Here is a 25337-nt window from a genome sequence, read left to right as displayed (position 1 = left end):
CCAAAAAATGTACGTTGGCTTTGGTCACAGTTTACAAATTATAAATCGTTGTTTTCAGTACTTGTTACATAATATACCGAAATTTCATACTCTTAACTAGTTTAGTTGTTAAGATAGCCCCTTTCACAAAAATGGTCTAAAACTGAAATTTCTTAAATTTTTAATTAAAAAAAAAATATGAAAAACATATTAGTACTCTACTCAATAAGCTCTAAACAATGATACCCTACTAGGGTAAGAAAAAAACATTGTTTTTTCAGGTATAGGGGCCCCCTGCAAAAGGGTTGGTCGAGTTCTATACTCAAAGTTTGGTCTCTACTTACTATGACTATCGAATTATCGATAAACTCCCTAAGTACCTGAACAATTAAGGATTTTCTTAGACCGACCTACAATACATAGTTTTCAAAGAAATTTCCACTCGAAGTTTCGGCCGTCAATACTTAGTAATAGTGCGAAATTATCGCGGCCAAGTTTCTGACGCTCCGCCAAGTTGACGGGCACTTGCCAAGTATCGTGGTAATTAAACTTTGCTGGACTTGCTGCTAATGTGCTCTGTGGCCCGTGGCCTACTTACTGCCGGTCATTAAGGCTTGGACACACGACGAGCGACAACAACTACATGCTTTTCTTTTTTTTTTATAATGCACTAACACGAATTAGCGCTCATACAGGATAAATATTATTAAGGTAAAATTTTGTTTTTTATTTTTTCTGAGCGATATCAAAATATAAAATATATAAGTAAAAGAAACATTTATACGAGTATTTATACAGGATATCGCGATAGTTCAACATTAAAAAACATTGAAATAAACTTTTTCGAATGGAAATTACATGGACAAAGTATACCTATGTCAACATAAGTTTTTTTTGCAAATAAACATCATTTTAGTAAGTAATTACTAGGTACATTACTGATTTGGTATGTTTAACTTATTTCTGTTACTTTACACAATCTCTGTCTCTGCTCTAAACATAACTAAATTAACATGTCTTTAACTATCTATATCTATCTAGTGCTATCCTTTTCTGCAAAGCATATTATGAAAGGGATAACACTATGTAGTCCTGTCATTTTAGTTTAGAGATTGTATACAACAGATTAGCCACATACAACTTTTATTTAAAAAAATAACTAAATGCTAGGTCTTCACGTGCATACATGCTGTACGTTCAAGCAAATTCGAATGTGTGTTGCAGCACTATGCTTTATCAAGCTTGCTCGTCGAGCATGTATTAGCGTGGGGACCCACTTACATACCTGTAGCGTACGCCGGTTCGAGGTCATCTTCATCATCCGTGTGGTGTCTACTCGACGCGTGCGAGTGTGAGTGATGGGGCACACCCACATGCACAGGTTGTATGGGCTGCTCGTAATGTTTGTGGTGGTCCACGTACACGCGGTGATGGTGCGGACACGGCGTAGGGGGGAGATAGTCCGCCAACGTCCCACCACGCGTCAAAGTGGAGCCAGCACTTAAGGTCCCACCGCCCGAACATGACGCTAAAGCACTGCGCACTGATCCTAAATCTAACGACGGTCGTCTAGAGAGCTCCCCATAGCTCTCCCCGAATAACGCACTCGCAGGCACCGCGTGCCTCACTTCGTGGTGATGAGAATGTCCACCGTTTGACGACGAGTGTGGGGACGCGGAATGATCTCTACTATCTCTTGACGTTGAAGCGGTATGTATGATACTTTGGTCGTCATGTGTCTCCATGACTTCCCTCGCGGTGGGCGGGTTGGGATGCGAGTGGACGACGGAAGTGCCAGCTCTTCGAGGACTGCGGCCTCGATCGGGCATCACGGATGACGCAGACCAGTATCCCCACGCCATGTTTACTCTGTTTAAGCACTGTACAATGTTTAGCACTGACCACTAGCCATGTAGGAAGACTTGGTTGACTGTAAGCAAGCCGGTGTTGGTATGGTTAGCTGTGAGCGAACCTAATCTCCTTTGACAACGCAATTCCGAGCTAACTCCGAAAGATTTTCGTTTCGATAAGCGGGAGTGGAAATATAATTTTAGCAACGCTGTATCTCGTGTAAAGTTTCAATTAAGTATTAATTGATGATAATATTGTTACACAGATTTTTATGTATATACTTGTCTGCTACCTATGCGAAAGTATGTCTGTCTGTCGTTTGCTAGATTTTCACGATACATCCATTAGAGACTAATTTCAACGAAATTTAGTACAGGGATAGCTAGAACCCTGGGGAGGGATATATGTATTTTATCACAGAAAATCAATGAGTTCCTACGGGATTTTAAAATACCGAATCTTTGGACTAAGTTGCCGGCACCATCTATTAATATTATTAAAGTATTTGTTAGTTTGTTTATAATTTGGTAACGCTTCTAAAATTCTTTCACTGACAGAGAGCTACATTATCCTCTAGTGCTGGCTAGCTATATCAGACGGTTGGATTCGCCTGCAAAGTTTAGTATATGTAAAAGTTTCGAACACGAGTGAGTTTTCTACGGCGGTCTGGAATCATACCTAATTACCTCCTACGTAACAGACTCACTGGATTCGAACTTTCGATTGTAGATCCTCGAAATGTTTACCTCGCTGCAAACTTTTCAATGGACAGATACAAAAGAACCAACATCTCTCTCTCAAATATCAACCTTAACAGGGCTCTCTCCGTCACTTACTCCATACAATTGTAGTCCCAACTTGATTTGAATATTAAGCAACCAAAGTCCATAAAATTTTGCAGACATATTCTAGAAACTAATATCTGTGTCTGTGGTGTTTTAGATTATTCTAAAAATATGTAGTTTTAAAATTACAGGGGCTCAAAGATTTGTATGTAAATTTTTAAGACCGCGTAACTTTGAAACCGAATATTTTAACAGAAATCTGGAAAACCACAGACATAGATATTAGTTTCTAGAATATGTCTGCAAAATTTTATGGACTTTGGTTGCTTAATATTCAAATGAAATTGGAACTACGATTGTATGAAGCGAGTAGAAGCGAGTGACGGATAGAGCCCTCTTAATATTCAAATGAAATTGGAACTACGATTGTATGAAGCGAGTGACGGAGAGACCCCTCTTAACAGAGATTTCCCTCCTTCACCATTTTACCACCGAACCGCAAGACGTCGGGCGAGTTTCCATCCTTATGTCGTCGACATTCCATCTACACGCACGAAACGTTTTGCGTCTTCATTCCTCATACGCATGGCTAAGGTTTGGAATACTCTTCCCCGATCTGTGTTTCCTACCAATTACAATCCGGGTATCTTTAAAACAAGAGTGAATAGGCACCTTCTAGGTAAACGCGTCACATCTTAGACCACATCATCACTTTCCATCAGGTGTGATTGTGGTCAAGCGCTTGCCTATCGTGAATAAAAAAAAAAAAAAAAAAAAAAAAAAAGATACCAACTACAAAAACGTATTACGCGGTCGCTGGCGAGGTATTTGTTCCGATTCGTAACGGCACCGCGGCAAAACTTCCGCAACAAGACGCCAAAGTTTCCCCGTGCGGAAGTTACGGTCGAGGCAATCAATATAAAACCTACTGATTGAGTAGACCACCATGCCCGTGCAACTGAGATGTTACTGGCAAGGCTAAAATTAGCTTTCTTATTGAACGGCAGGTTTTTTAGGGTTCCGTACCTCAAAAGGAAAAACGGAACCCTTATAAGATCACTTTGTTGTCTGTCTGTCTATTTGTCTGTCTGTCCGTCCGTCCGCCCGTCGTGTCTGTCAATAAACCTATAGGGTACTTCCCGTTGACCTAGAATCATGAAATTTGGCAGGTAGGTAGGTCTTATAGCACAAGTAAAGGAATAAATCTGAAAATCGTAAATTTGTGGCTACATCTCAGAAAATATATGAAAATGTGTTTACATTTTCAAAGTACTATAACTATACCAAGTGGGGTATCATATGAAAGTGCTTTATAAGTACATTCTAAAACAGATTTCTGTTTATTTTTGTGCATAATAGTTTTTGATTTATCGTGCAAAATATTGGAAAAAATGCCCGAGTACGGAATCCTCAGTGCGCTGTCTGACTCGCACTTGGCCAGTTTTTTAAGTTACCGTTAACTATGCGAAAATTTGCCAAAATTGTATTCAAATGTTTAGCGCGATATTTTCCCATAAGTTTTCTGACTATAATAATACCTTAACAACAGATTTAGTCACAGTTAGCGTCAACTTAAAATAAATACAAGAGCCTTTGAAGTACTAGAGTAACTTTTCAAGTTAACGTTAACTGTGATAAATAGTAACTTAAGTCTTAACACCAGGTCATGCGCCTGCTCAATTGTTCGCTATTTATTTATATTTAATAACTACGACAATGACATAGTTGGTCGACTAAATAAGTATGAAATACAGTGTAACAATTTGAACTGAGGCTATGAGATTAATTCCGGGACACGGGTAATCCCCTTTATGTGAGACCACTGAATTTCATTTTATATCTCATTGCACCGATAGAATTGCGCGGCGGTGTTGCTTTTGGTACATTTATCATTTTTATATATCTATCGTGAAAGAGAAGGTTTTATATATGGGCGTACCTGTATTTAATGTGTTTTATTCTCTTTCGTATGATTCAAAACTACGTCTGGTTCTTAGATTTTTATTATAAGTCCTAACTCTATGAATAGATAAGTTTAATTTGTGTGAACATGTGTGTGTGTTTTATGGATATAAAAAAAGTTGCAAGCAACCGTCGCGTCGCGGACAAATTTTAATAGCATTAGATAAAAGCAGTCAGAAAGTTGATAAAAATCAAAAAATGCGAAAATCATTCTGTGTAGGAAACTCGTTAAAAATCTATTTTTGTTGACATGTTTTCAATTTGATATGTGTAATATAATTATATATTAACCACATAACAACGGCACATAAAATTCACAAGCTTTCAATGAAAAACAACTAGCACTAAATTATGAAACTAAAATATTTCATCTCACGTATGGGCGAGTCCATAAATATATTAAAAGTTAAAACACGAGTCAGTCTCGCCGCCGGTGTAATTAGGCCCTTAGATATAAAACACCCAATATTTTGAGCGATGAATAAAGTCTAGCGCACACAAAGCTGAGCTTTTCCAACGGTCAACGCCTCCCGCTCATAATATAGTGGAATATTAACCAGAAAACGAGGTAAATATTCAATGGGGTTAACTTTTAATGCTGTCTAGGGACTGAATATTTTATCTCACTTTTGGATTTTTACCCGACTACGGCAAAGACAAAAAGAAGGATTTAGCAGTCACATAGACTGCTAAATTGTAAATGTATGTATGTGTGTATGTGTGCATGTTTGTATCCAGATTCTGTGTGTTCCACCATAGCGCCTAAACTACTGGGCCGATTTTGATGAATGAGATGTCAATCGATTCGTCGTAAAGGTCTGGGTGACATAGGCTACATTTTATACGAATAAAATTGACATAACGGATATTACATGAAAAAAAGTGGGTGTCTCCAAATTTTTTTTTGCTATTCTATCGAGTGGGGTGTCAAATGAAAGAGGACAAAATTCTGAGTACAACATTACATATACCAAGCGACAGAAAACCAATTTTACTATAATATTTCAGCGTTTATTAAGACGATCGCAGACGGGTTTTAGTTTTCAACTTTATCTTGTGCGGTGTTATTTTTTCAAAATATTTATTTATACGAATTGTTTTAGTAAGAGTGTAATTATGGCGCTAAGTAAAAGTCAAAGTCAAATCATTTATTCAAAGTACACTTTTTGATTGTCAATTGTTGGATTTGTAAGATAAGATGATAATTAATTACGTAAACTTAAAAACTAAAATACGAAGGTTCCAAACGCGCCCAGGTTTTAGAAGAGCACACAACAAACTCAGTAGAAGGGCTAAATAGATTCTTACGATTTCCCATACATTCAAATCTGTTCATGCATTTAGAAGTTATGGTAGATTGAAGAAACTCACTTACATACATACATGAATCCTGAAAACATTACAATTTTTTTGGGCAGTCGTGTAGTTATACCTTTTTTCTAAAAGTTAGTCTCCATATTAAATGCCAGTCAGAACCTGAATATAGTGTAACATTAACCGTAAATATACAAAACCCGTGTCCTGAGGTTAATATTGTATTTTACTTTTAACTCTTTAAACTGAATGAAAATTTAAATCTCTCCCGGTCGGCTGATTTTGCGATGTTGTTGTTTTTTCCTTTGCTGAAATATTAAAACAGCTTTTATCGGATTACGGGAGATTCCATTATTTTACCGGTTAGGCCAGTGAACAACAAATCATAGAAATATTCCGCGCGCTCCATTATCGTATAACGAAATCATTAGCGAAACGCTAAATCACTTGGTAGTACGTTTTACGTACGTTACGAGAAGGTGGTAACTGAAGCTTTCCATCAGATCAGAGTAAATTCATGAAATTGTAAATTCCGAAATTGCCCCTGACAACATTTTTTAATTTATTGACTAGCCTTTTTGGCTACAATCAGACCTGCTGGAGCACGTTTGCCTAGAAGATGCCTATTTACTCGTGACTTGAAGATACCCATATTAACAGTAGAGGGACGAAATGACGCTGGAAGGCCATTTCATATTCTAGAGGCTCGTATTAGAGACAAAGCAAATAGCTTCACACGGGTCCGCGGAATTTCAGCTATATACAGGCCTTGCATTCTCACTTAAAATACCACAGTCAGAGTGAGGGAACTCTCGACTTGAATCGATGATATTATGTCAAATATTAGGCAAGAGTGATGTAATATCATAGAAGACCAGGGCTACTTTTGGTTTCCTTGAGTTAAATGTACTAAATTTGATGCATGTCAGTGATATCGAAGCCACGAAGTTTTGTTAGAAGTTCCCTAACTGTGCCTCAGTGCTCACCACTGCGCTAGGGAAGTCAAAAATCTGATTCTATCGGTCGTCAGTCAGTGATTTAGTACCGACAAAAGTCGGTCACCTACCTAACGCCTAAACGACTAACACTGCAGTGCATCGCAATATCGCTATGCGGTTCACAAATCAATCACCCGATGGCTTCTCTTGTTTTAGAGTGATTTTTGGCGCGAGACATGTTTATCGGAATACATAAAACACATTTTGAAACTAGATTTTTAGCAGAAAAAGTTAGTAAAAAATTGGTTGTCTGTAAAGTCGGTTTACTGACGATAGTTGAACGTGACAACAAAGGCCGATTGTGCTTCTTTGTCGCTCGTTCCGCGCTCTCGCTTGCACTTCAAGCCTTACATGGAACGCCTCAGAGCGAGGTAACGCCGCATGAGTCATGTTTTTTCGTGCGTGCAGCCGGCTCTATCGAATTATAAGACGTTGACACGTCAAAACAGTTTGTGATATGTTTCACTCGTATGTTGTAACCAAATAATCACATTCAGCTCCATTCTATGATAAATTTTCTATAATAATTATGAAATCAATTTAAATAATTTCAACCGCAACACATACATAACTCCAAAAAGTTAGAAGTGTGTGTCCGGAATCAAACCCCCGATATCCCCAATAGAATATCAAAGTCTTAACCACTAGGCACTGCTAACTGGGTTTTGCTTATATTCGACTAGCTTATGATCGCGACTTCATCCGGAATGGACTACACAAATTTCAAACCCCTATTTTACTCCCTTAGGGGTTGAATGTTTAAGAATCCTTTCTTAGCGGATGCCTACGTCATAGCTATCTGCGTTCCTAGCCCTATCTGTCCAGTAGTCTGAGTGTGCGTTGATAGATCAGTCAGTCAGTCAGTCAGCCAGTCAGCCAGTCAGCCAGCTTTTCCTTTCATATACATATGTAAAAGACTCTAACCCAATAAGCACAATAAATAATATTAGTTTGAAATGAACTTGTATATGATTGTAGATGATTATACAGCAGTGCATAGCTGGGATTCTGTCAATAACACAGTGCGGTTCGCAAATCAATTTAGTGTTCGGTAAATAAGCAAGTTTTAGTGTCTGACGCAGTTCAGTTGTATCTACTTACTACTAGCTATTACTAGGTACTCGTACCGACTGAGTTTGCCTGGAATGATAATTTTCGTTATCATTGGTGTAAAAAAATACGCGTCGAATTGAAAACCTCTTCCTTGTTTAAGGTTCTGTACCCGTAGGGTGCCAACGGGACCCTGTTACTAAGCCACCGCTGTACGTCCGTCCGTCCATCTGTCTGTTAACGGGCTGGATCTCATCAACAGTAAGTAGAGTCGTCGCAGAATGTATATTTCTACTACTGCTATAACAAACAATAATAAATATTTCACAAGGGGCGCCATTAAATTTTTTAATAAATATAAAGTGTTATTTTTGTACGATGGTACTGAACCCTTCATGAGCGAGTCTGACTCGCACTTAACTGGTTTTTTGAAGTCGGTTTAATGACCTGTTTCACAACCTCCAGATAAACTTTATCTAATGGATACCGACTTTTTGTCAGATTCCCAATACAAAAACTGTTATAACGTCTTTATTCGTTAGATAACGTTTATCTGGAGGTTGTGAAACAGGCCCTAAAAGTATTGAGATTATCTTGGCAATAGAAGAGTAGATAGCTTCTATCAATCAATTACACGTCTTTCTATGATGAGGTATCAAAGTTCGAACCACAATAGAAACTGCATTGCATCAATATGCGGGACTTTGCACATCAATCACCTTTTTATTCATGAACAAAGCCCAAGTTTTATCATGTCGGATATTGCATTGAACTTTGAAAAGGGCGATACTTTGCGTTCACCATTGATTAGTTTTTTCAATATTAATTAATTCATTGCTATGAGTTATGACTGATGCTTGACTTGTGTTTATTAACACTTATCTACTTGTACTAAAATAAACAAATCTCAGTTCGAAAGTGATCATTATCAGACAGACAACAAAGTTATCCTATAAGGGTTCCGTTTTTCCTATTGAGGTACGGAACCTGGACATTCTAAAACAGATTTTTGTTTATATTTATGTTGATAGTTTTTGATTTATCGTGCAAAGTATCGGAAAAAATACCCGAGTACGGAACCCTCGGTGCGAGAGTCTGATTCGCACTTGACCGGGTTTTAATGTCATAAAGTCAAATATATTTTAAACCAATCACAAGAAAGCCATCCCGTTGTTTACGCAGCGAGTGATTGATTTATGAATCGCGCAACGATACTGAATGAATTACAACGCAATGCGATCATTAGCAAAAGCAAACATTTCATAAGCAATATAAAGTCATTTAAGTGAATAAATTATTTACTAAACTAATTCCACAGGCAGATGTGACGATAGAAAAAGAAATTATGAATATAAATGTATGACGGCTGAATCACGCCTTAGTCGGACGAGTTCGAAACTAGTCGGACATATTCCGACTCACCGAAAAGGTACACGGGTTTTAAAGATTTGCATGTAAATACTTGATACCGTGTAGCATTGAAACTTAATCTCTCTTTTGAATATAAAGTTTTATTATAAGTATAGATTTCTATACTCTGTGGTAGGTACCTACTATCAGCTTCGGCGACCTAATAAGCCCTCAAAGGCTCTGAAGTGCCTGTTTTTTCATTCATTTCTTAATTAGCGTTTCTATGAGATAAAAGCGGTATAGTTAAAAGTGACACGGTTCACTAGTTCCGTGAACTTTAGCACAGCTGTTTCATGAGCCTACATTTCATCGTTACAAGCCGACGCGAGTATTCCCTCTCCTCACAGGCTGTTGTGTAATTCCGTACATGAGGCACGCAAAGTGCCTTTGTGCATCAAGTTCACTCGGATGAACAAACGCGAGAATTCTCTGTGCTCTTTTTGACAGTGGAACTGTATTTCGTGAGTCGTGTTTCTTTTCAAACGAATTTGGCACTCAAAAGAATTTATACAGCCAAAACATAGCAAGAGTCTTCATATTCAAATTACTGAATATCTTTGAAGCATTATTTCATTCAACTCTTTATTAGCGTTCTAATGATTTCGATTGAGATTAAAGAGACGAAGTTAAAAGTGACACGGTTCACTAGTTCCGTGAACTTTGGCACAGCTGTTTCATGAGCCTACATTTCATCGTTACAAGCCGACGCGAGTATTCCCTCTCCTCACAGGCTGTTGTGTAATTCCGTACATGAGGCACGCAAAGTGCCTTTGTGCATCAAGTTCACTCGGATGAACAAACGCGAGAATCCTCTGTGCTCTTTTTGACAGTGGAACTGTATTTCGTGATTCGCGTTACTTTTCAAACGAATTTGGCACTCAAAAGAATTTATACAGCCAAAAGATAGCAAGAATCTTCATATTCAAATTACTGAATATCTTTGAAGCATTATTTCAATCAACTCTTTATTAGCGTTCTTATGATTTCGATTGAGATAAAAGCGACAAAGTTAAAAGTGACACGGTTCACTAGTTCCGTGAACTTAAGCACAGCTGTTTCATGAGCCTACATTTCATCGTTACAAGCCGACGCGAGTATTCCCTCTCCCCACAGGCTGTTGTGTAATTCCGTACATGAGGCACGCAAAGTGCCTTTGTGCATCAAGTTCACTCGGATGAACAAACGCGAGAATTCTCTGTGCTCTTTTTGACAGTGGAACTGTATTTCGTGAGTCGTGTTTCTTTTCAAACGAATTTGGCACTCAAAAGAATTTATACAGCCAAAACATAGCAAGAGTCTTCATATTCAAATTACTGAATATCTTTGAAGCATTATTTCATTCAACTCTTTATTAGCGTTCTAATGATTTCGATTGAGATTAAAGAGACGAAGTTAAAAGTGACACGGTTCACTAGTTCCGTGAACTTTGGCACAGCTGTTTCATGAGCCTACATTTCATCGTTACAAGCCGACGCGAGTATTCCCTCTCCTCACAGGCTGTTGTGTAATTCCGTACATGAGGCACGCAAAGTGCCTTTGTGCATCAAGTTCACTCGGATGAACAAACGCGAGAATCGTCTGTGCTCTTTTTGACAGCGGAACTGTATTTCGTGAGTCGTGTTTCTTTTCAAACGAATTTGGTACTCAGAAACTTCAAAACTCAAAAAACTTTTTTTGAAAACATAAACTGGACTAGTTATTATTTTTTGTGCCACATTGTACCTTACTAACATTTTACCTTAAGTTCCCTGGTTATTATACTGAACGACAGATTATTCATATTAAAAAATTTACAATAGATAAAGTCTCAAGTTAATGTAGGTTTTGAGAAAAATAACACCATATTGTATCATTGTGCCAAAAAAAATTGATAATGATATTTTTTATTGAAAGTTGAATAAGTCATTCAAGAAGGTCATAAATAAAAACTACTTCAGTTTACGACACACATCTAAGGTTTACATTTTACACAAACATTACAAATATCATTTTAATTTTCGTGTGAGTGTAAAGTTTCAGTTGAAGGCCACCTTAGTTTTAGAATAGTGTGGCCTAAAGGGTCGCATGGTTTATGAATATTTGAAGGTTACAAACTTACATTGTTCAGTTTGTAACTCGGAAATTACTAAAATGATTTATAAACCTTTTTTTTTTAATAAACATTTTGAATGATACTTTCATGCGTGAGTCCGACTGGCACTTGACCGGTTTTTTTACCCGACTACGGCAAAAGGAAGGGTTATGTTTTTAGTAGCCTATGTATGTATGTAGGTTTGTATTTATGTGTTCCACATAAACTACTGAGCCAATTTTAATGAATGAGGTGTCAATCGATTCGTTATTATGGTCCGGGTGACATAGGCTACATTTTGTACGAAAAAATCGACCTGACGGATGTTACATCCAAAATAGTAGGGGTCTGCAAAATATTTTTTTGCTATTGTATCGAGTGGGATATCAATGAAAGAGGGAAAAGTTCTGAGTTGACAAATATAAATATAGTGCAATATTAAAATACACCGAGCGACAGAAAATCAATTTTACTATCGGCCTAAAATTAAAATCAATCTATCTGTAATCTGTCGATAAATTAAGCAATGTTTTTATTGGTCATAAGTCTTTTTGACAAATAACAGCGTTGCTAAGTAACTTATCGACAAGTTAAAGATAGATTGAGTATTAATTTTGGCCGTATATCTATCTATCGGCAGTTCGCGGGTAGTAGTCGGGTTTAGAGCTGTTTAACTTTATTGAACTTATATCCAGCCGTAGACATCGGTTAAGACGATGTTTGTGGCAAGCACAGTACCCTAGCTAATTAAAACGCTAAGGGTGGAAGCGTTCTCTGTACTTACAAAATGGTTAGAGAAACCGCCAGTGCATTGGAATAATCTGCAGTCAGTGGGCCCGAGGGGGGGGGGGGGGGGAAACCGCACGGATCAGCTGACAGACTAAGCCCTTTTCAAACGAGGCCATGTAGCTTGTATGCGGTACGATTGCGGACTTTATACGTTTCAAACCTTTACAAAAATTTTTTTAGCGGTCCACGTTTAAACGATGTCGTATCAAGATCATATTTTTTTATGTGGAAAACCATTTTTAACCGACTTCCAAAAAAGGAGGAGGTTCTCAATTCGTCGGAATCTTTTTTTTTTTTTTTTTTATATTTTTTTTTTATATTTTTTATGTATGTTCCCCGATTACTCAAAAACCCCTGGACCGATTTGGAAAATTTTTTTTTTGTTTGAAAGGGTATACTGTGCAGATGGTCCCATATAAATTTGGTGAAGATCTGATGAATATCTTCGGAGATGGAGAACAGAACTCCTCAATGGATAGGAGCAAATTGCTCGCGATCAGTGTAATAGCTTAGTAAACAGTAGGGTTTTAACTGGCACAGCATATTATAGTACAGTGGGGCCACTAAAAATTGTGAAATAAAAAATTTTCAAAAGAAAAATAAAACCGACTTCAAAAACGACAAACACTAAAAAGTAAAAAATAACTTTTGTTTAGCTACACGTGTAATGTACCTAGGTATGAAGTCGGGCGAGCTTCACTCTTGGATTTCTAATTTTGTTTTAATATGCTCGCTCGACTTCATACCTAGGTACATTACACGTGTAGCTAAACAAAAGTTATTTTTTACTTTTTAGTGTTTGTCGTTTTTGAAGTCGGTTTTATTTTTCTTTTGAAAATTTTTTATACGTAATATTTTGGTAAGCTTGTCGGATAATTTACTTAAACAGCGTTGATTAGTAATGATTTTAAGCTTTTTTCGTGGATTTAGGATATTTTATATGGCAGGTAACGGGTACACACCTCGATTATATTTGCAGTTAAAACACCAAATTGGTGTTGATAACATGGCAATGGCAAGTACATACTTCTAACAAATTTTAAGAGGGGTCTCTCCGTCATCCGGTTCATACAAACGTAGTCCCAATTTCAATTGAATACTAAGCCACCAAAGTCCATGAAATTTTGCAGACATATTCTAGAAACTAATATCTATATCTGTGGTTTTCCAGATTTCTTTTAAAATATTCGGTTTCAAAGCTGCGCGGTCTTAAAAATTTACATACAAATCTTTGAGCCCATGTAATTTTAAAACTACATATTTTTAGAAAAATCTAAAACTATTATGACTATTATGATATTATGAAAAGTATTAAATTTAGTAAAAAGGATACCCGGCTGAGTTTGTTGTGGACTTAGACCAGGGCGCGTTTGGAACCCTCGTAGCCTTAGTTTTAAGTTTGCGTTTTAACTATCAAAATTAAATCAATTACATTTTATTGAGTTTAGATAAGATTGCATCAAGCGCCAACTACTTAGTAATCGAATAAAAAAAGTTAATTTCAATATGGAGTTAAGCTGAACAAATGGTATCTCTTGTCAATGCATACCAAAGAGCGATTATTCAAAGGCTTTAGACATCATTGGCTATTCCGGACAACGCCACTAAAGCCACGGCGTTCAAATCTGTTCACGGTCGGTTTCACATTGCACGTTCACCTAGTGAGCGGAAAATTGCATCCATTAAGGTGTTTCTTCTCTCACTATTATGCGAAGTTTCCCTTTTCAGGGTCAACCGACCTACCAATTGCAGGCGGACGCCTTATCTTCTAACCACTATCACAACTATAAGGTTAACTAAGACTACATCTCTTAAATAAACATAGAGCCGGATAGCCTAAATAGATTAAGACGTCCGCCTCCTATTGTGGAGGTCGAGGGTTCGATCGCGGGCACGCAATTTTAACTTTTCGGAGACCCGTTTGCAACAATCAATTTTTTTTAAGGAATATGAGCCATGCTAATCATGACTGATGCTCATCTTTCCCCTCCAATTCAGTGTAAAGCTTGTGCCAGGAGTGGGTACGACAATAGTGCAACGGGTGGGGTTTGAACTGCCGACCTTTCGGAATTCAGTCTGCTTCTCAACCGTTGAGCTATCGAGGCTTATTAAATATCACTTGCTTTTACGGTGGAGGAAAATATTGTGATTAATACTGCATGCGAGAGACACACGAGTAGATGTGCTCGAGAGTTCCCCGTGATGTTCTCAAATGTGTGTGAAATCTGCCAATCCGCACTGGTTCTTCGTGGTAGATTACGGCGTAAATCCTTCTAATTTTGAAAGGAGACCCGTGCTCAGTAGTGAGCCGGCGATGAGTTGATCAGAATGATGGTGACAATTATAGAAAGTATATTGCCACTCTCAGCCTAAATTATAAACTGTTGTTTACACCAATTTTCCGTTTAGAACTTTTCATTAAACACGCGCGATAGACTTCATTAAAAGTTTAGTCAAGGGATATTTATTATACTAATTTTGAAATAATAATTAATTTATAACGGCCATAAACGTTGATTAGATTTCAATTATAAAGTATTATAACAACAGTAGCCTTCAAAATTAAATAAAAAGCTTCGATAAACATCTCTTGGTGTTGGTTTGATAAAAATAAAATAATGTGTTTGAGTCAAGTATTTGAGCTAAAACGATTACTCACAAAGTTGTAGGTAAGCCTGGTTAATCTGTCAAAATTATAGGCACTCAAGCGATTTACTTAAATCACGCCGGGTAACGCAACGGCACCTACCGTTCCATCGTACAAGATATATAAGAACAACATTATGTACTTTTTTTTTAAATTATATAGACTAGCGCTTGGCTGCAATCAGACCTGCTAGCAAGTGATGATGCAGCCTAAGATGGAGCGCGCTTGCCTACAAGTTGCCTATTCACTCTTGACTTGAAGGTACCCATATTATAGGTGGAAGGGAAAACTGATGCCGGAAGGGCATTCCATATCCTAGCGGTTCGGATTAGAAAAGTACCTACTTTTTATTTTTTTTAAGTTTCCATTTCTAAATTCGTCATCTTGTTTTTTTTATTATTATTGGTTGTTACAGCGGCAATGGAAATACACATTGATAATTACAACTCTCTACGTATTACGGTTCATGAGATTACAGCCTACTGACAGACAGATAGACAAACAGACGGACAGCGAAGGCTTAGTAACAGGGTCTCGTTGGCACTCTTCGGGTACGGAACCCTCTAAACGTGACGACGCATAAAACAGTGCTATGACGTCACTATTGATATTCTTAATTCAAATACCGTCAAGTTATGTTTGATCACTCAATTGTCTTTTCCGATATTCTCTACCCACATACATCGTCTTTCGATCTAACTCAATAATACAGTTCTCATACATCTTAAACAGGGGTATGAGATGCAGCCTTATCTCATCGTTGCCTAAATATTAACATACACGACATTCCCATTTGTTTGTCTTACCTACTCTACAATAGGGTTGTCTCTTACGAGTTATCCTTATTACCTAATAGATGATGTACGCGATTTCATCCTGCAAGAATCTTTGATTTTGCGCAATAAAAAGTTTACATATTAATGGAGGACTAGGGGATGCCCGCGGCTTCACCCGCGTGGATTTCGATTTTTTTTAATCCAGTAGGAACTCTTCGATTTTCCGGGATAAAAAGTAGCCTATGTCCTTCCCCGGGATGTATCCCAAGTCTGTACCTTAAAATCGGTTCAGCGGTTGGGCCGTGAAAACGTAGCAGACAGACAGACACACTTTCGCATTTATAATATTATAGTATGGATTGGACTGTAGTAATAAAATGATGTGATGTTCTTATAGCGGTAGTTTATGGGGTCAGAAATCATTATTAAAGAGTATAATTAAATAAAAATCATGATTTTTATTTATTTTCCACATATTAACGTCACGCTGTACGGAGGGTGATTTATGACGTCAGAAGGCATACGCGACTAATGTTTTTAAATTTTTTAACATTGAATAAAGAGTAATAATGCCTGTGGGAAAATATTACTCAAGTAAAAAAATTGAAAAATATTTGTCGTTTACGCCTTGTGACGTCATTTATTTCTTTCCGTACAGCGTGACGTAAATAATAATTCATTATGTTAAAAATAAATAAAAATCATGGTTTTTTTTAAATTATTCTCTTTAATAAAGAATTCTAGTCCCATAACCTACCGCTATACGAAACATCACATAATTTTATAGTCCAAGACCCCAATGTTAGACTCAATTCGTCCCAAAACCAATACATATTATTCGCATTCTCGACTCCACATTATAACGTCCTAATTTAAAGTCGAGTGGCTGGTCCAGTGGAAGGACGTATTTGATTTGGATCCCGTCACTCGGCCCGCCAACCCTAACCCTTGTCCTGTAGCCTTGTTTTATTATGCATATGGCGACACGGGTATATACGAACTAAGGGCCTATAACTACGGGTATATGCCGTAGCGGCTTTTCAGGAGAAGAGAATAATATTATGTATCATAATAATGGAATAACGCTAATGTTATTTTTCTATGTTCTAGCAACCTAAATATGTAGAAGGACAAGTGTAAATTAAAAATTTATAACACCCCCGACAAGTGAAGGTTACAGTAACTAGAAAAGAAGTGATAACTTTCAAACGGCTGAACCGATTTTCTTGGATTAAGAACACTGTCGCTCAAGCCACCTTTCAAACAAAAAAAACTATATTAAAATCGGTTCATTCGTTTAGGAGCTACGATGCCACAGACAGATACACAGATACACACGTCAAACTTATAACACCCCTCTTTTTGGGTCAGGGTTAATAAAATGAGAAATTCTGACTTATCAACGCCCAGCCCAAACGTAGGAGCTACAAAGCTGAAATTCCTTTTATATCCCTTCCTCTCTCTCCTAAACAGAGGTTCTCTTATTATATTTTTTACTAGCGACCCGCCCCGGCTTCGCACGGGTGGACATTTATTTCTATAGAAGTCAGACATACATCTCTAACCATTTAGGCAGCGTTCGCGAGAATCGTTAACGTACGGCAGTTTTTTCGACGCCTTATTCCACAATTTTTACTACCACGAAAAATCCTATCTATTTTCCGGGATAAAATATAGCCTATACGGATTCGGAAGAATCCCTCTAAGTAATCGTAAAAGAAATTTTGAAATCGGTCCAGTAGTTTTTGAGCCTATTCAATACAAACATACAAAAATACAAAAATACAAAGGTTTCCTCTTTATAATATTAGTATAGATTTCTCCACGCAGCACATTATTTCAGGGTGTGAAAAATTGGCAGGGACCTATTATGTCAAAAGGCATAATAACCTTGTACAATACGTCTACTGGTGTCTGGCCAAAAAACACAACTTTGAAGTCTCCAACCTGTGGTGGAAAGAAATTCTCACCCAACCGCAAGTTATAGAAAACGCAACCGCAAAAATCTTATGGAAAATGCCAGTTCAAACTGATATCACCGTAACTCATAACAGACCCGATTTAATTTACATAGATAAAAATAAAAACCGAACATTTTTAATAGATATAACAGTTCCATCAGATTATAATATAGGGCCTAAAGAAATAGAGAAGTTAAGTAAGTACCATCTTTTAAAAACCGAAGTCAGTCGTTTGTGGAATACACAAGCGACAGTAATTCCAATTGTAATAGGTGCGACGGGTGTAGTAGCTAGAAGCATTAAAAAATATATAGATATATTAGATACCAACATCGACATAAGTATTCTTCAAAAACAAGCAGCAATACACACTTCAATTATAATATCCAAAGTGCTAGGAGATACTGTTTTTGTTCACCACACACAGCCGGAACAACATACGCTACGTGATAATATCGCAAATTAAGAATATGTATGTGTATGTATGTATGTGTATGAGTATATAAATTGTAATTAATAATAAAAAAATAAAATATCCGTAGTAGTAGCGTAGGTTTTATAATTTAAATATGGTATGTACGTATGTATGTGTATGAGTATATAAATAGTAAAAAAAAAAAAAAAAGTTGTAGTAGTAGCGTAGGTTTTATAATTTAAACATGGGGACATAAATACCTTTTTTCCTGCGTGTGGCGGGACGGGGTATTTATTTGAACCGACCAAGATAGTCGAGAGAAGAAAACAAGTATAGATTTCTAAACTAGATTTTGCCTATGACTTCCTCTGTATGATATAGTTTATAGCCTATTGCACTTGACAATGGAACTTTTATTATTGAAAGAATTTTCAGTGAATTGGATCCAAACTAACAAACTGTACCACTTTATAATATTTAAATGTTATACAATTTAAAATATGTTAAGCGATTAATAAACGGAATCAATTAACGTCAGTGCAAGTGTAGTTATAATATTCAGTGGGATAATTTTCCCTTCAACTAACACAGCTAAGCTGGCTTATTCACGTTTTACAACGAGGTCAAACGAGGGATTACACGCAACGCGTCAGCAGCAAAGCTTAGAGTAGGCACCCGTTTATATGGCGTAGGTTTCAAGTTTGGCCTGGAATAAATAGTTCGTGGGCCTCTTTCATTAGGCAATTTTGTTTAGTACCTTCATATTATATCTAATACATACTACACTGGGCCGAATATAACTACATACTATTTTGATGAGGATTCCAATTTTAAAGGGTCTTAGAGTAGGCACCCTTTTAAATGGTGTACTTAGGTTTCAAGTTTCGCCTGGATTCATTCGTGGGGCTATTTCACTATGTAGTTTGACTTTAGTACCTTCATATACCTAATATTATAAGTACCAAACTGGGCATATAATATAACTATAATTTTGATAAGGATTCCAGGATTTAAAGGATGAAGAGGTTAACTTTAAACTCGGATTTGACTATTTGTCTTGAAATATTCGTTTTAGTATGGCTTAAATAAAAGCTTGATTTAAAAAGATTTTTTAATTGAGGATATTTTTAGTTCATTGAGATTCATTTATTATAGCTTTTAAAAAGCCCGTAGGAACTCGTTGGTTTTCCAGCATAAAAATTATCTATGGCAATCTCTGGGATGCATGCAATATTTGTCCGGTTTGTGAAAATCGGCTAAACGGCCATGAAAAAACATTTCGCGTTGACAATACTAGTATGGTTATATGGATTGCTATTTCACCCTTTTGGTAAAACCACGTATATGGTAACTAATATGCTAATTAATTAAAGCGGCGGTTTTCCCAAGCGATAAAACTTACAATATCAAGAAACAAGGTCACAAATCAACCCGCGGTACAGTTGTTACGAAGTTTTATTTTTAATTCAATTAGTTTTTACGAGTGTGTCGGCACGCACGCCGCGGCTCCCTTTTAGAATTTCAATGTCGCCACTTAATGTCACCGAGGGTTTGTGACACCTGACTTAGTTAGAGCTTTTCTTTAGAAACTTCTAGACCAGCGTGTTCGCTCTGCCGAGAATGAATCATTAATTTCTATAAGGAATACGTGATTATAGAAAATCAAAATTATCTCTCTTACAATAAAGTTTTGATGTCGACACTTAGGTTATATTGTCGCCAAATGTTTGCGACACCTGATTTAGAGCTTTTCTTTAGAAACTTCCTGACCAGCGACTTCGCTCTGCCGCGAATGAATCATTAATTTCTATAGGGCGTGATCATGGTAAAGTAATTTCAATGTTACCCACGGTTTGCAATATCTGACTTATTTAAGCTTTTCTTAAGAAAGTTCTAGATCAGCTACTTTGCTCTCTCGTGACTGAATTAGCATTTCTATAGAATGAGTGATTATTGTAATGCAAAATTACCTCTCTTTTTAGAATTTCTATGTCAGCGAGGGTTTGCGACACCTGACTGAATTGGAGCTTTTCTTTAGAAACTTATAGACCAGCGTGTTCGCTCTGCCGAAAATGAATCATTAATTTCTATCAAGCATGATTATTGTAGATATCTTTTTCAATGTCGCGCAGTGTTTTGTTTCTTCTTCTAGACAAGAAACTTCTAAAGAAGCGTTGCGCTCTCTCCAGAATAAATGAACAATTTCTATAAAAATAGTCTAACTTATGCCCTCATTATATTGTGTCCTATTGTTTCAAAACAAACTTTTAAAACCGATTAAGAAATTAATTACAAAATATTTCCTGGATATCCTACGAGCAACATCGATTAATACAATTTCCAATTAAGTATAGAAGCACTAAGAGATAACGCTGTCTAGCACTAGCTCTTCAATTTGTTAGCGCTGCCTCTATTGGGATCTAGACCGTTTAATTAAAAGCTAAACGCCTTTCGTCGAATTTAGGAGCCTTTGAGCGCATTTATAACATGAATTTGAGAACTGAAGCAAGCAGGCCAGGCCTGAGGCTCGTTTATACATAAGGGTTTACCTGGAAATAATCGTAGGCACTAAATGGGTTGTTCCGAACAAAAATCGCGTTTTATGAAACTGACAAAATTAGTACGACATTGCATCTTTTTCTTTTTAATATTGCCACAAAAGAACCGAAAATGAATTTTAAGTTTAAAAACTTTAATTTTTAGTGCACTCTTATTTAAACCACAGGCTCACGAGTCACGACTAAAGTCATGAGGTTTGACAGTTCTAAATAAAATTGAGTTTGTCTGTCCTTTTCACATTACGTTGGTAAGAATAAGATGCCAATACTCTAAATCTACCAGAATCAGTGTCAATGGTAGGTACTGCTTCTGAGTTAAATAAGGGTTTGAAAGTTGTATAGTTACGCGGACGAAGTCGCGGGCATAAGCTTTAAGCATAAATAAACTTTAAATAAACTATGTTATTCAATGAGTAGGAGCATAATTTGAGCAGAGCATTTCGAGCAGAAAGTATATTACTTTAAAAAGTACGTCATGATAGCCCGAATTCGCTTTCACACGACTAAAAGGAAGCTATCTAACAAGGATTTCCAATTTGTAACCATCTTCAGAACGCTATCGAGTTCCTGGTCCGTTTAATTAAAGTCTGGACGCCTTCCGTCGAAATTAGACGGGATAAGTAGTGTCCGAAGTGATATTAATTCCCTTCGGAAAAAGAGGTGAAATATTTTAGACTGGGGCCAGATGAATTGGCTAAAATCTAAATATAAAAAATCTAAATATATAAAAGGAAAAGGCGAAGGACTGACCGATTGACCTATTACCGCACCCTTTTAGTCCTTTACAAAAATTTAATAGCTAATGGTTACCCATCAAAACACCACAATATCGAATAACCAGAATGTTTATTAGGCAGTAGCTACCCAAGGTAATTTGTTAACCCCATTCCAGCCACATTACAAATGATTCAACTGAAACAGCGTATGGCTTCCGTGACTTCAACATATATCGCCGGAGGTTTTCCACTTACTCATTCACTACCCCGGTCCCCGGCCCTTGCGAGCCTTTCTCGTTAATATTAGCATGATTTAAACTTGTATAACTCAAAATGTACGAGTTAATACTGTTTTGATTACGAAGTTGGTTTCAATGTTTCAAAATCGACAGCATACTCGAGGCATTTTTTCCATTATTTTCATCTTCAATTCAATTGCAATCATCTTCAATGAATTACGTCTTGATACGAGAAATTTTGAGTGAATGAGCACGGGGCTCCTCTCACAATGAGAAGGGTTTAGGCCATAGTCTGTCACGCTGAATAATGCGGATTGGTAGAATTCACACACCTTTGAGAACATTATCCAAACTGTCAGGAGTCTCAGGCATGCAGGTTGCCTCACGATGTTTTCCTTCACCGTTAAACCAAATGATATTAATTAAAACGCACTTAACTCCAAAAAATTAGAAAGCCCGACCTCTCGGACCCCGGGATCGAACCCTCAACTTCTCGAATAGAAGGCAAACCTCTTAACTACTAGGCTATAACCGCAACACAGCATAGAACCACATAGAACCCACCAAAACACGCTCGTTTCCCCTGACACTGGAGCATCCTTGAGAGATGTTGTTCTGCCAGAAAGATTTATTTGGTTTACTTGATTATAGCAAAATAAGCTTGCTGTTCCTGTTACTTCGGGCATGGTTAAAGCCAATGTTATATGAATAGAGGATACGACAAACAAGGGTATTCTGAGAGTATGCACATATTGAGCACCAATTTATGGAAATTGAATGTTTCAAAATTGGACCAAGGGATTGTGCGGTGTACGAAGGTAACGTAGAACTGACAGGTTTTAGACGAATACAGAAGTAGGGATGTGTATTCCAATTTTTCCTATGTAAGAAATATAATAGGTATTTGCAACTCAATTTTGCCACAAGTGAAAATTGAAAAATTAACTTTCTAACTAAGCTGATAACTTTCAAACCGCTGAACCGATTTTCTTGGATTATAGCAAAGAGCACTCTCGATCAAGCCACCTTTCAAACAAAAACAAACTAAATTAAAATCGGTTCATTAATTTAGGAGCTACGATGCCACAGACAGATACATAGATACACACGTCAAACTTATAACACCCCTCTTTTTGGGTCGGGGGTTAAAAATTAAATTAAAATAATGCGGTTTGGCATAATTCACCGAACTTTGAGAACATTTTGAAGGACTCTCAGGCATACAGGTTTCCTCATGACCTTTTTCTTAACCGTTAAAGCAAGTGATGTTTAATGGCTTAAATTTTTCAAAATTGCACTAAGGAACTTTTAAAAGTTAGAGGTACGTCGTGCCTGGGTTCATCGTATAACCTGGAAAATATTACAATAAAACTTAAAGCTAGCCTTATCTAATTACTATACAAATCATGCCCGCGTGGAATGGTGCCAAGAATACTGGCTGCATTTCCGCGTTGGACAGCCAGGCTGATCCGTTGCGCAAAAAATGAGCCAGCCCTTCTGTCACCCGATGAGGCTATTAAACGCGGTGAAATGTCTCGTAAATATTATATAAATAATTTGTAAAGATAAATATAAATAACCTGGAAATATTATACACCTGGGTTATCGTTCTAGAAACAAATGGGACCAAGCCCATCTCCTAAAATCTGTGTCTGTGGTTTGTCAGACTACCGTAAAATTGTGTAGTTTCAAAGTTACACCGGCTCAAAGATTTGTATGTAAATCAATCAAACTACGTTTATGTGGAAAGTACTGGGGAGCGCGCTAGGGTTCATTCTCTTAAGTTGAAATAGGTCAACTTCGCAGTCACAGTATTACAAAATTCTAATTACATTATATAATCAGCTATATATTAAAGTTATCAGCTCTTTTCTAGTTACTGTAACCTTCACTTTCGGGGGTGTTATAAATTTTTAATTTACACTTGTTGAAACCGTGTTCTATTTCGTGAGGAGTTTAGACTAAAAACATGAAAATCACAAAATGAAATATTCAAGTTACTGTATTTATAGTTTTTTAATAAAAAGTTCATTTTAATTACTATAATTATAATTAATTATTTAAATAAATAGTTTTTAATATAATATAATATAAATAATCTTAACCTAATTAAATAAATCTGAAAAAGTTATATTGGATGCGACAGCTGTTACCTTGGAAATCTCAAGTGGCTCAAACTTGAGCAACAGAAAGGAAAAAGCGAAAAAGATTTCAAAGTAGATCATTGTAAGGGGACCTTTTAGTTAATAAAAACTTATTTTAGAACATAACTTGTCTTTAGCTTCGTATCCACTAGTGACTAGAGTGCCTATGGCTCGTTGACCTAATGGCTGGTTTATTCGATTTCGGGTTTGAGTACTGGATCTTGCCAAAAAGTTATTGGGTTCTTCTGTCAAAACATTCAAATTCAAAATAATTTTATTCAATTAGACTTTTACAAGTACTTTAGAATCGTCAAGAGCATCTACCACTGGTTTGAAAAGCCTTTCCTACCGAGAAGAACCAGCAAGAAACTCGGCGGTTGCTCTTTCCAAAGATTTGATATTACAATATTATGCCATGTAAAAAAGTAATTGAAGTCCTGCGCATTGCTGGAGCGAGCTGCAGGTCAAATCCACGCTCTTTCATTCTCGCGATTCTCAGTAGCAGAATCTCTGGTCAGCAGGCCGATTCAGAACCCTTCGATAACATAATTGTCGATCGATTCGGCAAGTTGTCGTTCGATAAAATGTATTTTCAATTCAGAATAACCGAATCGACAGTGAAGTTGTCGAAACCGAAACCGAATCGAACAGACGTAGATATCGTTCGATTACGACTATCAAACGCTATTCACAACAACCTAACCGAATAATATTTGTCGAACGTCCGATAATTTTTGATGTTTACATATCGAAAGCTATAGGGCATTCGATATCTTTTTGTTCACCTAGTTTCGTACCATCGTACAAGAAACAACAGTTTTGAAACTTTGAAATTTAATATTATTTGTTGTTATAGCGGCAAGAAATACACATTTTGTGAAAATTTCAACTCTCTACCTATTACGCTTCACGAGATACAGCCCGCTGACAGACAGACGGACAGCGGAGTTTTAGTAATAGGGTCCTGTTGGTGCCCTTCGGGTACAAAACCCTAAAACCAGCGGACAAAAATCACAATACCAAGCTTAAAAAAGCTAGAACCCAGAGCCGTAAAATCAGTTAGTAAAAAAAACCAAACTTGCCATTCATTGACAGATGTAATTGATGTTTGACATTTGTGTTGTATTTACGAGGATAGCTTTAATAAAACTTCACTAGTACATTTCGATGTTTTTCTCTCGAAATCAATAATTTAATAAGCTATCATTTTAAGTAATTGCTTAAATTACCTTCAAGATGAATAAAATTTCTTTTTTAATGTTTAACTTGAATTTAAAATCAAGTGAAATTTTGGTAACATAACATACTTTATAAATGCACATGTAATCGCAATGTTTCTTTATCGAAAACGGTATCGTAATCGAAATCGAATCGAATCCTTTTCTCGAACGTTCTGAATTGCACGATAAAATTTGTTCGATTCGAGATCGATACCGAATCGAATCGATTCGTTATGTTATCGAAGTGTTCTGAATCGCCCTGCTGGTCTGGTCTGGTGAGACACTATGGTCGTGGTTACCTACCGGCAAAACCATGCAAACGATTTAGCGTTCGGGTACAATGTTGCGAAACCAATCAAGGGTATCATGGGTCTAATGATACTGCTATACCGACGCCTTCCAAGTTAGCCCGCTTTCATCAATTAATTACTAATTTTACTACTACCAAGTGA

At 36.9% G+C, this 25337-nt stretch overlaps 1 protein-coding gene and 1 long non-coding RNA gene across 7 annotated transcripts in view; both read right to left on the bottom strand.

Moving 5' to 3' along the window:
* The window catches only part of LOC123873817 (atypical protein kinase C), a 260236-nt gene that overhangs the window by 122289 nt on the left and 112610 nt on the right, over positions 1 to 25337 (bottom strand). The window contains exon 2 of one of the 6 annotated variants that reach the window (XM_045918879.1): positions 1265 to 1909. The exons of the other annotated variants lie outside the window; for them this stretch is intronic. Within the exon in view, the coding sequence (XP_045774835.1) occupies positions 1265 to 1841 (577 nt within the window). The 5' untranslated portion in view covers positions 1842 to 1909. The remainder of the gene's footprint in view (positions 1 to 1264; positions 1910 to 25337) is intronic. 6 annotated transcript variants of the gene reach the window in all.
* Positions 9455 to 18337, bottom strand: LOC123873827. Its single transcript, XR_006797779.1, has 3 exons — positions 18253 to 18337; positions 16898 to 16905; positions 9455 to 9469 (listed from the first exon to the last, which is right to left on the bottom strand). It is a non-coding gene; the product is annotated as an uncharacterized LOC123873827 (long non-coding RNA).

Source organism: Maniola jurtina, chromosome 17 (genome assembly GCF_905333055.1).
Source record: "Maniola jurtina chromosome 17, ilManJurt1.1, whole genome shotgun sequence".
Lineage (NCBI taxonomy): Eukaryota > Metazoa > Arthropoda > Insecta > Lepidoptera > Nymphalidae > Maniola > Maniola jurtina.
Note: the sequence above shows the minus strand (reverse complement) of the source record. Positions and strands in the feature narration are given on the sequence as shown.